General features: G+C 42.0%; 1 protein-coding gene across 4 annotated transcripts; it reads right to left on the reverse strand.

Annotated features, from left to right (window-relative positions):
- Nucleotides 1-6,434: 6,434 nt before the first annotated feature.
- On the reverse strand, nucleotides 6,435-12,863 carry LYSMD4 (LysM domain containing 4). 4 transcript variants are annotated; one of them, XM_060096912.1, is made up of 3 exons: nucleotides 12,828-12,863; nucleotides 11,237-11,526; nucleotides 6,435-9,131 (listed from the first exon to the last, which is right to left on the reverse strand). In XM_060096912.1, exons 2-3 carry the CDS (start codon nucleotides 11,516-11,518, stop codon nucleotides 8,520-8,522), a joined length of 894 nt encoding a protein of 297 aa, XP_059952895.1. In that variant the 5' UTR covers nucleotides 11,519-11,526; nucleotides 12,828-12,863; the 3' UTR covers nucleotides 6,435-8,519. The 4 variants fall into 4 exon arrangements, with proteins under 4 accessions (XP_059952895.1, XP_059952892.1, XP_059952893.1 ...); XM_060096909.1 differs by lacking the exon at nucleotides 12,828-12,863 and adding an exon at nucleotides 12,654-12,723 and having other exon boundaries at nucleotides 11,237-11,690; XM_060096910.1 differs by lacking the exon at nucleotides 12,828-12,863 and adding an exon at nucleotides 12,654-12,704.
- Between the last annotated feature and the right edge of the window lie 2,270 nt (nucleotides 12,864-15,133).

Below are 15,133 nucleotides of genomic sequence, written 5' to 3' on the forward strand. Positions count from 1 at the left end.
GAAGCTAGGGCGAAGTGAGAGTAGCATCGACATATATACACTACCAAATGTAAAATAGTTGGCTGGTGGGAAGCAGCAGCATAGCACAGGGAGATTGGCTCGGTGCTTTGCAATGGCCTAGAGGGGTGGGATAGGGAGGATGGAAGGGAGGCTCAAGAGGGAGGGGATATGGGGACATGTGTATGCATATGGCTGATTCGCTTTGTTGTGCAACATAAACTAACATGGTATTGTGAAGCAATTATACTCCAATAAAGATCTATTAAAAAAATAAACAATGAAGCCCTACCATATAGAATAGGGAACTATATTTGATATCTTGTAATAAAACAATAGAAAAGAATATGAGAAAGAATATATTTATATATATATAAATAAAACTGAATCACTTTGCAGTACACAAATATTGTAAATCAAATACACTTTGATAAAAAATTAAGAAGAAAACAAATAAACAAAACTTTTCAGGCCAAGAATAATATATTCAAAATATTGAAAGAAAAAACTTTCAGCCAAGAATTCTATACCCAGCAAAGCTATCCTTCAGAAATAAAGGAGAGACAAAGACTCTCCCAAACAAACAAAAGCTGAGGGAGTTCATCACCACTAGACCTGTCTTACAAGAAATGCTAAAGGAGTTCTGTGAGTGAGAGTAAAAGGACATATTAACATCATTAAAACATAGGAAGGTAACATAAAATTTACTGATAATGGTAAATATATAGCCAAAGTTAAATTCTGTAATATGGTAATGGCATGTAATTCACTTGCAGCTGTAGTTTAAAAGTTAAAAAACAAATGTAGTAAAAATAACCATAACTACAATAATCTGTTATTGGTTTACACAATATAAAAAAATGTAAACTTTAACATCAATAACCTAAAACATGAAGGGGAGAAGTAAAAGTGTAAGCTTTAAAAATCCTATAAAAGCTAAGTTTTCATCAGTTTAAAAGAGTGTTATAATTTTAAGATATTTTATGTAAGCCTCATGGTGATCACAAGGGAAAAACCTATAGTAGTCATACAAAAGAACATGATAAATAAGTCAAAGCATAATGGTACCAAAAGACACCAAAACATGAAAAAAGACAGAAAGCAGGATAAGAAGCAAGGAAAAATGGATCTACAAAACAGTCTGAAAACAATTAATGAAATGGCAATAGTAAGTCCTTACCTATCAATAATTACTTTAAACATAAATGAATTAAACTCTCTAATCAAAAGACAGAATGACTGAATGGATAAAAAAACAAAAACAAGATGCTTACTTTAGCCTTAAAGACACACATAGACTGACAGTGAAGGGACAGAAAGAGATATTTCAAACCAAAACCAAAAAAAAAAAAAAAGCATGGGTAAACTAAAAATAGTAAAAAGAGACAAAGAAAGTCATTATTTAATGATAAGGGCTCAATCCATCAAGAAGATATGAAATTGTAAATATTTATTCACCCAATATCAGAGCACCTAAATGCATAAAGCAAAAACTAATGGAGCTAAAAGGAGAAAGTACAGCAATGCAATAATAATCACAGGGCCTCCCTGGTGGCGCAGTGGTTAAGAGTCCGCCTGCCGATGCAGGGGATACGGGTTCGTGCCCCGGTCTGGGAGGATCCCATATGCCGCGGAGCGGCTGGGCCCGTGAGCCATGGCCGCTGGGCGTGCGCGTCCGGAGCCTGTGCTCCGCAACGGGAGGGGCCACAACAGTGAGAGGCCCACATACCGCAAAAAAAAAAAAAAAAAAAAAAAATAATAATCACAGACTTTAATACCTGACTCAACAATGGATAGATCATTCAGACAGAGAATCAATAAGGAAAGAGCAGATTTGAATAATGCTATAGATGGATCTAAGACATACATAGAGGACATTATATCTAACTTCAGAACACACATTCAAAGCACCCATGGAACATTTTCTAGGAAGACCATCTGTTAGGTCACAAAACAAGTCGTAGCAAGTTCAATAAGACTGAAATCACACCAAGTCTTTTCTCTGAATACAACGGTATAAAACTAGAAATCAATTACAGGAAGAACACTGGAAAATTCTTGAATACATGGAAATTAAACAACACTCGCCTGAACAACCAATGGTACAAAAAAGAAATTAAAAGAGAAATAGAAAAGTTTCTTGAGACAAACCAAAATGGAAACACAACATACCAAAATGTATGGGATGCAGGGAAAGCAGTTCTAGAGGGAAATTCATAGCAATAGACACCTACATTAAGAAATAAGAAAGATCTCATATAAACCACCTAAATTTACTCCTCAAGGAACTAGAGAAAGATGAATAAATTAAGCTCAAAGTTAGTAGAAGGAAGGATATAAAGATTAGAGGAGATTAAATGAAATAGAGACTAAAAAGGTAATAAGAAACTAAGAGCTGTTTCTTTGAAAAGATAAACAAAATTGACAAATCTTTGGCTAGACTAACCAAGGAAAAAAGAAAGGACCCAAATCAATAAAACTACAAATGAAAAAGGAGACATTACAACTGATACAAAGATATATGAAGGATCATAAGAGGCTACTATGAACAACTATATGCCAACAAACTGGACAACCAAGAACAAACTGAAAAATTCTTAGAAACATACAACCTACCAAGACTGAATCAGGAAGAAATAGAAAATCTGAACAGACCAACTATTAGTAAGGAGATTAAATTAGTAATCAAAAACCTCCTAACACAGAAAAGCCCAGATGGCTTTTCTGGTGAATTTTGCCAACCAGTTAAAGGAGAGTTAATGCCAATCCTTCTCAAACTATTCCCAAAAATCAAAGAAGAGGGAAAACTCCCAAACTTATTTTACATGGCCAGCATAACCTGTCCTGAAAAGGACGCTAAAAGAAAAGAAAACTACAGATCAGTGTTCCTGTTAACTACAGATGCAAAAATTCTCAATAAAATATTAACAAACTAAATTCAGCAGCACATTAAAAGGATCATTTAGGGCCTCCCTGGTGGCGCAGTGGTTGAGAGTCCGCCTGCCGATGCAGGGGACACGGGTTCGTGCCCCGATCCCGGAGGATCCCACATGCCGCGGAGCGGCTGGGCCCGCGAGCCATGGCCGCGGAGCCTGTGTGTCCGGAGGCTGTGCTCCGCAACGGGAGAGGCCACAGCAGTGAGAGGCCCGCGTACAGCAAAAAAAAAAAAAAAAAAGGATCATTTACCATGATCAAGTGGGATTTATTTCAGGGATTGAAAAATGTTTCAACGTTTGCAAATTAATCAATGTGATACACCTCATTAACGAAATGGATAAAAATCATGTGATCATCTCGACAGATTCTGAAAAAGCATCTGACAAAATATATCTGCTCATGATAAAAACTCTTAACAAATTAGGTATAGAAGGAACATACCTCAACATAACAAAGACCATATATGACAAGACCACAGATAATATCATGATCAATAGTGAAAAGTTGAAAGCTTTTCCTCTAACGTCAGGAACAAGACAAGGGTGTCCACTCTCAAAACTCCTATTCAGTATAGTACTGGAAATCCTACCCAGAGCAATCAGGCAAGAAAAAGAAATAAAAAGTATCAGAAGTGGAAAAGAAGAAATAAAAATGTCAATACAAAATTCTAAAGACTCCACCAAAAAACTGTTAGATTTAATTAACAAATTCAGTAAAGTTCCAAGATACAAAAGTAACAGTAGTGTTTCTATACACTAACAATGAATTATCTGAAAAAGAGATAAAGAAAATGATCCCATTTACAGTTGCATCAAAAACAATAAAATACTTAGGAATAAATTTAACCAAGGACATGAAAGATCTCTACACTGAAAACTATCAAAACATCAATGAAAGAAACTGAAGTAGATACAAATAAATGGAACGCTATCCTGTGCTCATGGATTGGAAGATTTAAAAAATTTCCATATTACTTAAAGCCATCTATAGATTCAATGCTATCCCTATCAAGATTCCAATGGCATTTTTTACAGAAGTAGGAAAAAAACACTAAAATTTATACGGAAGCACAAAAGACTCTGAATAGCCAAAGCAATCCTGAGAAAGAAGTACAAAGTGGGTAGCATCACATTTTCTGATGACAAGCTATATTATAAAGCTACAGTTGGTATGGTAACGGCATTAAAACAGTATGGTAACGGCATTAAAACAGACACACACCAATGGAACAGAATCAAGAGCCCAGAAATAAACCCAAGCAATATTTCACAAGGGAGCCAAGAATACTCAATGGAGAAAAGACAGTCTTTCCAATAAATACTGCTGATAAGATTGAATATTCAAATGCAAAAGAATGAAAGTAGACGCCTATCTTACACCACTCACAAAAATTAACTTGAAATGGATTAAAGACTTGACTGTAAGACTAGAAACGATAAAACTCCTAGAAAATAATATAGGCAGTAAGCTCTATGATATCAGTCTTTGCAATGATTTTTTGGATATGACAAAGCACAAACAAAATAAAAAATCAACAAGTGGGACTACATCAAAGTAGAAAGCTTCTGCACAGCAAATGAAACCATTAACGAAAATGAAAGGATAACCTACAAAATGGGAAAAAAATATTTGTAAACCATATATCTGATAAGAGGTTAGTATCTAAAATATATAAACAACTTCAACTCAACAGCAAAAAATAAATGAGTAAATAATAATAATCTAATTAAAAATGGGCAAAGGACTTGAATAGACATTTCTCCAATGAAGAAAGATATGAAAGGCCAACAGGTACATGAAAAGCTGTCACCATCACTAACCATTAGGGAAATATAAACCAAAACCACAATGAGATACCACTTCACACCAATCAGAACATCTTAACATCAAAAAGACAAGAGATAATAAATGCTGACAAGGATGTGGAGAAAAGAGTACCCCTGTGTACTGTTGGTGAGATTATAGATTGGTATAGCCACTATGGTGAACAGTATGGAGATTCCTCAAAAAATTAAAAAAACAGAACTACAACATGATACAGCAATTCCACTTCTGGGAATATATCTGAAGTAAATGAAAACACTATGTCAAGGAGGTATCTGCACCTCCATGTTCATAGCAGCATTTGTTTACATGGAAACAACCTAAGTGTCCATCAAGGGATGAATGGATAAAGAAGTTGTGATACATACACACACACACACACACACACACACACAGATGTTATTCAGCCATAAAGAAGGTGGAAATCCTGGGACAACACAGAAGGATTTGGGACAACACAGACGGATCTTAAGGGCATTATGCTAAGTGAAATAAGTCAGTCAGAGAAAGACAAATACTGTATGATCTCATTTATATATGAAATCTAAAAAAAAAGAAAAAACCAAACTCGTACAAAAAGAGATCAGATTTGTGGCTACCAGAGGCGGGGAGTGAGGTGGAGGGGAAATTGGAAGATATGGTCAAAAGGTATAAACTTCCAGTTATAAGATAAGTAAGTACTAGGGAAGTAATGTACACCATGATGACTATAGTTTACACTGTTATATGGTATACATCAAAGTTGTTAAGGGAATAAATCCTGAGTTCTCATCACAAGGCAAAAAAACATTTTTCTCTTTTTTTTTTTTTGTATCTACATGAGATGATGGATGTTAACTAAACTTGTGGTAATCATTTCACAGTGTATCTAAGTCAATTCATTATGCTGTACTTCTTAAACTTATATAGTGCTGTATGTCAATTTTATCTCAATAAAACTGGGAAAAAATGTTAAAATCCCCTCTATAAGCCATCATCTCAGGGTGCATAGCGTTCTCCCTCAAACTCAGGCTTTCACAACTAATGCAGAGGCAATGTAAAGAACTAGATTGCTGAGGAGGGGCTGTCATGGCTGTGGCTGGGTAGTCCTGCTCTGGGTGACCCTGAGGCTTCTGCTTTGTTTCTGCAGCCTTGTCTCCCCAGAGTAAAATGGGAGCATCATTTGCCTGATGACAGATTCCCTAGGCTTTTGCAATATTAGGCACTACAGTTCAACAAAAAGGACTGAAGACTATCTAACAAATCTAATTATTCCTTTACAACATTAACTCCCAAAACACACTAAAAATGCAGTAAAATATATAGAAAATGAGCTCCATGGTATCTCTTATGTATACCTAAAACAATTTTAATATTTATTTATTTATTATTTGGCTGCGTCAGGTCTTAGTTGCAGCACGTGGGATCTTTTCTGTGACATGCAGGATCTTTTGTTGTGGCACATGGGCTCTTTGCAGTGCCTGGGCTCAGCAGTTGTGGTGCACAGGCTCTCTAGTTGTGGCATGCGGGCTCTAGAGCATTCTGGCTCAGTAGTTGCGGCGCACAGGCTCTCTAGCTGTGGCGTATAGGCTCCAGAGCATGTGGGCTCAGCAGTTGCAGCACACAGGCTTGGTTGCCCCCCCAGAATGTGGGATCTTAGCTCCCCAACCAGGGATCGTGTCCCCTGCATTTGAAGGTGGATTATTAACCACTGGACCACCAAGGAAGTCTCCTTAATAAAAGTTTGAAAGTATGTTATGCAGACCAATCAGCAAGACTGTACTTGTTACTACTTGCTCTTCACCTGCTGGGGTAACCTTGGGCCCAAGCCCTGGACAGGCCTCACCCCTTGGACATGGACACTTCCATTTTCTCCAACATCATCCCATATCTTTTAACTCTGAATTACCAACTCCCTTATTAAAAAGGAGGAATCAATTTTCCTTCACAGAGGAAATTATTTTATTCCATTTGAAAAAAAGTATACAGATATTCATTCTTTGTCTGGCAAAAGTCATTTTCTCATGAGAGTCTGAGTCCTGCCTGGCGAATTTAATGGTGACAAATGGTTAGAGAAACCTGTGGCCCTCAGGGGCACAGTGCACACAAACGCTTGGCTGGAAAAGCATTTACTGATCAAAACATTTCCTGTAGCAAAGGCTAAGTTCATTTTATCCTGAAGACCATTTTGCTTTTGAAGAAAACATTTAATTTTGAAGATAATTTAAATTTGCTAATTGAACCCAGGGCAAAATAGTTTTTCACATAACTGAGAGGAGAATGAAATTGGAAGCCCATCTCAGGTACTTCTCTGCCACATTCCCCTCCTCTTACATGATGAACTCTTTTAAATTGGTCTCTAGGCTGAATGTGTCAAATGCCTTAAACCTGCCTAAAACCCAAGAGCAGCATGTTTTCCTCCCTGGAAACAGACCTCCCTAAGGCTGAGCCACCAGCCACCCTGGCCAATTTCAACTCCTCCAAGGGACCGAGGCAGGCTCCTGCCCTCACCCCAGTCACGCTTGCTCCACCAGCAAGGTCTCAGAGGCCAACCCATGCCCTCCACAAGCCTCTGAACTTAGCACCACTGTTGTCTTGTCATAGAAGGAGACAGGCAAACCCCCAGGCCCCTCTTTTTAAGGTCTTCCACAGCAAGGGTCACCTCTAGGCCCTCCATTAAGTGTTCAATATTTTAACATTATGAGCTACATTGTATTCACCCAAGGAAAAGTGACTGAGCCCCGTTCCTGTTCTGTGGCTCTAGAAGTCCTAAGGATGCAGTCAAGGAAGCAGCAGGAAGCAAGCCCATTCTCCCTGTACCACTCTTCCAGACACATACAGGGGCCAGCAAAAGCTGGATTGATGACTGTTCAGCCTTAGAAGTGTCACACGTTGGGACCTCGGTGAGAGGCACTCATCCTTCTCCCTATACCTACTCCACTCCAGACACTGACCAGAAAGAGATCCTTCCAAGAATGCTGACTTGGGGACTCCAGTTAGCAAACACTGTGGAAATGCTCCTCAGGTGAAATAGGGCCATGGCCTCCAAATGTCCTGGCCAGGAAGTGTTTAAAACATGCCTGTGTGTCAGATTAAGGAGCTCTAAAATTACGAGGAACAGAACTGCTATTTACTCAGTATTACAGCAATTTAGATTTAGGGCTTTTTAAATTCTAGATATGACATTGCCTCAAAAAGGCTGTCTGAGGGGGCAAATGTGAAGCAGGGCTTATTACAACTGTCATGTATCACACTCTGAAACAGGGTGACATCCCATCGCTATTACACAACACCTTTGTTGGGGGGACACAAAACATCATTTGTCAGAGCCAGTCACTCCTCCACAGCAGGCAGGGGACAAAGCAAACATCCAGACAACCAAAGCTGATACCAGGGGCTCCCATACTGCAGGTCCATTTGCCAAGGCCATTCATCTCCCTCCAAGCACGTCCAGCTTGGGGACCTACACAGTGCTATTGTGAAGACACTCACGGCCAGTCCACTAAATGCCTTCAAGGAACAGCATCTGTCATGTGTAAATGTCTCTCCTGCCGCTCCTCTTTGGATGTAGGAAGTTGAGGACGCTGGTGTTTTGGCTCCCACAGCCTTGGATCAGGCGAGTCTATTCCCCATGATGACTGTGATTGACATGATGGCGGCTTCTGAAACGTGTCCATATGTCACAGAAAAAAAAAGGCAGCACGCTATATGGCCAATGTCGGCTGATGCACATTAGGAGCCCAAGTGCTAAAGCTGCCCTGATTCCTTAGAAACAACAAGAGCTAGCTCTCCCCGTGGGTGGTGTGACTGAACTGGCTGTCTGAAGAGGGGATGGTTGGCAATGGAATCGCTAATTTGGGGGATTGCCCTAGAACTGCACTCACTGCCATCGAGCCATTAGGGACAGCAGTTGTATTCAAGATACTAGGGATCTCACTAGTAGTTTGTATTTTAAAATAGACCAAATAAAACACTGGTAAAACAATTCCAATCAGAAGCATGATAAAAACAGCATTCCACCTCTGAATTCCACAGTCTGCACCGTTTGTAGGTATCTTCGGAGGAGTCGGAAGCAATGGCTGACTGGAGGTCTCTATGCAGTAACTTTCACTCAAAAAGATTTCTGACTGCACTGCATGCTCAATATTCTGGTCAATGCCCTTAAAGAAATCCGTCAGTGGGTTAGATGAGGCACCGGCACTGACAGCTGCTCTGTCTGGGTCTGGCTGCTCCTCGAAGGTCACTCTGGTCTCTGTAGATGAGCTCAGGAGGGGTCTGAGTTCTTTGTGGGTCTCTGTTAGGACCCCGTGGTTTTTCACTGGAATCTTAACAGATTTCAAAGCATATAAGTCTTGTTCTCTGATGAAGTTGTTGACTTTCTTGATATCTGCAACCTAGGGAAGCCATGAAGACAAACATCACGAAATGATGTAAAACTCCTTGAAACTAATATCCAAAAAGTGGTGCTTAACCTTTCTGCGTGATGGTCCAAGCCCACACAGCTTAAGAATCTGATGAACACTGGAAAACTGTACCTACACACAAAATTTAGTTTAGGCTGAATAACTTCGTTTTTTTGGCTTTAACTCAGCCTTAATGTATAGCTTAATCATAAGATTTTTTTATAGACTTAAAAGTTTGAACAACTCAAGATTCGTTTTGGAAAAGACTTTGTTTAAAGTGTGCCTTCAACAAAATGCTTTTAGGTGAAACACATCATGGTAAAAGAAGGCTGTACCCTTTCTACACTTAACTTTTGAGAAAACAGTGCCCCCATCTGGGTGACTCTCTCCTGCATCAGAACTTAATTTAGTAGCCGTAGTAGACATTAGCATTCAGCAAACACAAAGCCTCAGCCAGCTCTACAAACACTAGAACCTAGTTCACCTGTAACAACATTTTAAAAGGTGTGCCCTCGTGATTATACGACGTTTTCTTTCCCAGAAGCACTGTATGGCCTATAAACTTATTTTTAAAATAAAAACGACCTAGAGTTAATTCACTTCAAGGATTTCACAACACTTCTTTTCACTAGAAACATGCAGAGAATATGCATCAACTTGGAAACTATAGACTGAAATCTTCTATTCCAATATTAGGACTTGAGGAGAAAGGAACACGACTGTGAGCTTTAAAAAGTAACAAAGTTTATGACAAATTCCTCTCATAATCAAACCTTAATTTTTAAAAAGTAGGGGGAAATATAAGTCAAAGATAGACCCTCCCTCAAGTTATTGTTTGAAAACTTACCAAAAGCATCAGAGATGGACTCTAAGGTTCTAACTCCTAAGTCCACTTAAACTAGAGTGTAAATACAGCCAACAGACTTTATTCAAATCCATCATCTTCATTATTTTCATTACTTAGCAAGTGCTTTTATCATTTAATTGAATTGGGGTGGTGGACATTTTTAATTTATTATATCCTGAAACTTAAGTTGCTTGAGATATTTTTGTCTTTGATCCTAATAAACTAACATTAAATTTATTTACTTCAAATAGGAAAACTAATCACTTCTTAGATACATTATATAGTCCTTTTGGATTTATTAAACACCACTGTTCCAAGAAGCCCACTGCATCTATTCAGTCTTTGTAGGAGAGGATTCAGTTTTCAGCCCTTGCTCTATAAACCATATAGTATGTCTACAGAAGCTGATTATAAGAGTCAAATATAAATCTCAGTACAGTTTACAGACCACTATGTGTCCCTGGAGACCAGTTTATTTCCCTGGGAAACAACATCTCCGCACAACATGTTGAGTCATTTGATCCTTGTTAGGTAAATGACAGACCCTTCAAGGACGAAAAGATTTTTTTTAATAAGTAGCTTATATAGCCTTAGAGAAAGCCATAGAAAGTAGCAGCACAGTGCTAGCAAAATGAAATAGTTTCTGTCTAGGAGAAAATGCAGCAATTCAATAAATACCTTCCTACTTACTTTGCCATTGTTAATCACTCTGAATGCTAAAAATATAATTAAAGAGAGAAACAGGGTTATACAGATACACAGCATACAAAGGATAGATCATGCAGTTCTAAAAGAGAGAAGGCAAAACTTTACCGATCAAATAAGCTACAACCAGCAAGAAAGGTTTAGAAAAAGAAAAGTAGCAAAAAAATAAAGCAAGCATACCAAAGAAATCTTGGATAAACTCTGCGTGGCATCTCTGGCCCCATTATGTCTTAAATAAAATGTGCTCAAAAGAAAAAAGAAAAAGGTTTCAGAATTTCATTTTGGAGGGACAAGGAAGAGGTGCAGAGAGGGAACTGCCCTGTCACCTGAAATTCCTGACTAATTCCCTCTCCCTCTGAGGAACGGAAGGTACGTCCACCTGCCTTCCATCTCTAGCTAGACAGGGGTATCCTTTACTCTAGAGCAGGCTTCTTCCAACCACCTCTGGGGTCAGAAAGGGTCCCCACCCTTCAGTGACCTCCTCTGTTCCTCTAAACACAGGGGCTGAAGGGCAGGTGGCGCCTTCACCTGTGGGGTTTCTTACTTTGCAGCCATACTGAAGAGCGAGCTTGTTGAGGCTGTCCTCCTGGGCCAGCTCCCGCTGCAGCAGCACCATGTCCCCTGCTCCTGGCTGGTGAGGGTGGTGGGCACCCTTCTTCTGGCACTCCTTGCCCCGGGGCCGCAGAGCTACTTGGTGGGACTCTTCCTCAGAGGAGTCCCCAGAGTCCCCAACACCATTCTCAAACATGTAAATGTGGCTGGTCGGAGTCCTACAGACCATGGCTGGGCCTTGGAAGGTCTTGGTTAACACTTCCTTCTGCCTCATATTCTTAACTGAAAACCAAACCCCAGGGTTAATTCCACACAAGGCATATTCATTCCTCTGTGGCTACACTGAAGATAAGTGTCTTCTTGTTGTTAGAGATGACTCCTTTCCCTAATATAAATACTCAACACATACCATGGGCACAAAAAATGTCAAAACGTGTTCATGCTGGCTGAAATGAAGGGAGAGAGATAGGCAAATAAATACACTCTTTTTTTCTAATTGCATACTTTTTGCGCAGAAAACAAGAGAGTCCTCTTTCTTCTCCCCTTATTCCTCATCCATAGCTATGTCTCCCCAAAACCCACATATGCAGATAAACAACTTCTCTTTTTGGTCCCAGAGTAGTAAAGAAGCAGCTGGGATCATTGCGATGAGAGGTAAAGACTGTTCCCAACTTCCTTCCTTGCACAGACCCTTTGTACAAAAAAATTCTTGCTCAACACTTCAAGCATTCCAAAGTAGCTTCACTTAAAGGCAAGACAAAGGACACTTACTTAGAAGAACTATGAGACTAAATACTCTTGATTTTGAAACGACTTGAATTATATAACATGTGAGGCAAGCTGGGGGAAGATTTCTGTCAAACTAAGAAATTCGTCCGGCTTCTCACAGGTCCCTTGGCCTTCAGAACCTCCCCATGTCTGGTTATTTTCACTTCCCGACCAGTGCGGAAGCCACAATACAAGCCTTTCCCCTCTCCGAGTTGCTCGAATGAACTTCCAGAAATGAAATCTCCAACCCGGGAACGAAAGCCTCAAAAAGAGTTGGCACCGGGTTTCTTCGGAGCCAGGAAGAGCAGCGGCCCCCTCGGGACAGCGTGGCCACGGAGAGACCCCCCCCCACCTCGCCCCAGCCTCCTCCCCGCACTCCGGGGGCTCCGCCGGCCCGGAAGAGGGAGGGAGGAGGCGGCTCTCCGGGTGCCCGAAGGTCACCTGCGGCGGCCCGAGCTCGGGCGGACCTTCCCGTCGGAGCTCAGCGCCTGCCAGGAGCCCCGGCGGCTCGCAGGCCTCAGTTTCCCTCGGAGCTCCTTCCGCGAAAGGGAGCTGACTATAAAAACCGAGAGCGGCCCGCCTCTATGCTTAGACGGGTGGGGCCCCAACATTCCACAAAGGCACGACCTCCGACCTCTGACCTCCACCCCAGAAATTTCGGGGCAGTCCTCGACGGTCTGGGACGCTGCAACTCCAGCTGCAGGACGGTGACCTCAGAGACCCAGGAATGGCGGCTCGCCACCCAGCCGACGAGCTGGGCGACGCCGCAGCACCGCAACAGGCCCACGCAGCGCCCCCTCCCGCAGGCCGGGTACCTCAGCGTCCGGGATCCGCCGAGACCGATCGCAGCCGCCGCTGCTGCGCCTGCCGATTGGCTGCGGAAATCAGCAGGTTCCCGGGGGCGGGGACGGCGAGGCAGCCAATGAAATCAGCGGTGGGCGGGGACTGGGACGAGCCGGGCAGTGCTGAGAGGTCTGCACAGGACCTGCGGGGAGTGAGGCACCGGGGGCGGGGCCGGGGGCGGGGGCGGGGGCGTGGCCCTGGGTCTGGGGCGGGGCCTCCGCTCCTGGACTGACGCTCGCCACACCCGCCTGCCTGCAGCTGCTGCAGCGGCTCGTTCTGGCTCCAGTTTGTGCCTCTGCTCTAGGCTATTAAACACTTTAAAGTCTCCCAGCTTTCCGCTGAGCTGGCTTTTTCACCCCGCCCTATGTCCATGGTCTGTAACGACAGCTCAGATACCCAGTAGAGTGGGTGGCACCAGCTGAGGCCTCCGGCGGAGAAGGAGCCCCTCTGGCTCGGTCTAAGAGGGTGAGGGGTCTCCGCATGCTGAGCCTTCTCTGGCCTGAACACAGGAGTTTGCTCCGCCGCGCCCCGCCCAAGAGGATAAAAAGGAAAAGTCCACCAATGTAAAACACTGAACCACGCAAACACGGACCAAGGAAACATAATTTATCAAGTGTCAGATGGCAGAGGACTCCTTAAGCTTAAACGTGCTGGATGAACTCTTTCACACACTAAAGCACAAAAGTTTAAAACTGCAAAAGATTAAAATCCTTAATTGAGAGAGACCTCATTGAATTAATAAGAAACACACTAAGATTCCAGTAGATAAATACATGAAGAGCATTGAGTACACAATTCTGCAGAAGCAGAACACAAATAGCTATCAGGGAAGAGAAATTAACCCTCACTAGCAATCAAATTAAACCACAAAGCAAAAGGATTAAAACAATAAGATCTCAGAAACCCCTTCTATGGCTTTCCATCCCACTTAGAATAAAAGTCAAGTTCTTTATCTTGGCAGACAAAGTCCAGGGTGGTGTGAGGGCTCCAGCACAGTCTCTGCCATTCTACCTGTTCCTTTCAGCCACGCCCCACTTTTCTCTGGCCTTTAAACACCCAGATCTCCCACCTCTGGCCCTTCACAGGAATGTCCTTCTCTCAGCTGCTGGCATGGCTAGACCTTCTGACCCTCAGGCCTCAGATAAGTCACCTTCTCAGCAGGTGTCCACCCCATATACATGTGTGCTCCCTCCGTGTTCTGGCAGATCAATTTGTTTCTTCATTGCACTTCCCGCTTAATTTACTTGTTTTATTGCCAGAATCCTCCTGCCCCTAATTATCATCTCTGTTTTGCTCACCACTCCCAGTGCCCAGCTCTGCTTGCACTTAGTAGGTGCTCATTAAATAGTGGTTCAATAGGAGAGACATTAAGTGACCTCAGTAAAGTACACAGGAAGGAAGTAACAGCACCAAAATCCAGTTCCTTCTGTGTTTGATTCCAAAGGCCTGGCTGTCTGGTCCAGAGCACCTAGCCATGGCCTGGTAGATTTGGAAAGCCTAGGAGTCAGAATTTAAAAGTGTGATTAATGGGAGAGGGTCAGAACAGAACCTGCAAATCTGAATTAATATAGCTTCGCTCTGATCAGTTATAGTCGCTTCTTTCATTCAGCTGTCCAATAAAAAACAAATCCAGATTCAGGAGGGACTTTCTTCAAAAGGATTACTGCCAGAGGAGAAAGGGACTGTTGCAGTGGGGGAGGAGGACTATTGCAATAGAGAGAAGGTCTATAATGCCTGCAAGCATCTAAGAGTTAGGCAGAAAGGGTTGCTCTTTTATAAAGAGGAATAAACAAGACTAGAAAGAACCAGGTGTGGGGAAGTGGGATGAAAGGGTGGCAGGACTGGATAGTAAATCCAGCCTATTCTCAGGTGGCACTGTATGCTGGCTCAGGCTGAGGCTGAGCCAAAGTTCATTCAGGGGCTTGGACAATGGAGAGAGGCTTAATGCAAGTTAAGACCTTTTCAGGAGGTCTGTGAGGTCAAAACTATTTTCATAGTAATGCCAACATTATTTGTATTTTCCACTTCATTCTCTCTTGATAACCAGTAATTGAGCTAATGTATATTGAGTCCTTCCTGAGTACCAGGTAACACAACAACAGTATATGTAGGTATTATTATAATTCCCAATTTACAGATGGAAAAACTGAGTATGAGAGAATTGCAAGTTGCATATCCAGTATCCATTCTAACCTTTTACTTGGAACAAAGCCCTGCCATTATTTGGGGAAACAATGTGCCAAGCTGAGACTACATTTCCCTTCCTTGCAATGGGGTG

Source organism: Mesoplodon densirostris, chromosome 4 (genome assembly GCF_025265405.1).
Source record: "Mesoplodon densirostris isolate mMesDen1 chromosome 4, mMesDen1 primary haplotype, whole genome shotgun sequence".
Lineage (NCBI taxonomy): Eukaryota > Metazoa > Chordata > Mammalia > Artiodactyla > Ziphiidae > Mesoplodon > Mesoplodon densirostris.

What these genes read in the sequence shown, in the direction of transcription:
- LYSMD4 (XM_060096912.1), bottom strand. Translation starts at nt 11,518, where the DNA reads ATGAGGCAGAAGGAAGTGTTAACCAAGACCTTCCAAGGCCCAGCCATG. An exon ending in CTCTTCAGTATGGCTGCAAA is followed by an intron (nt 9,132 to 11,236) that starts GTAAGAAACCCC and finishes TGGCTTCCCTAG; the next exon opens with GTTGCAGATATCAAGAAAGT.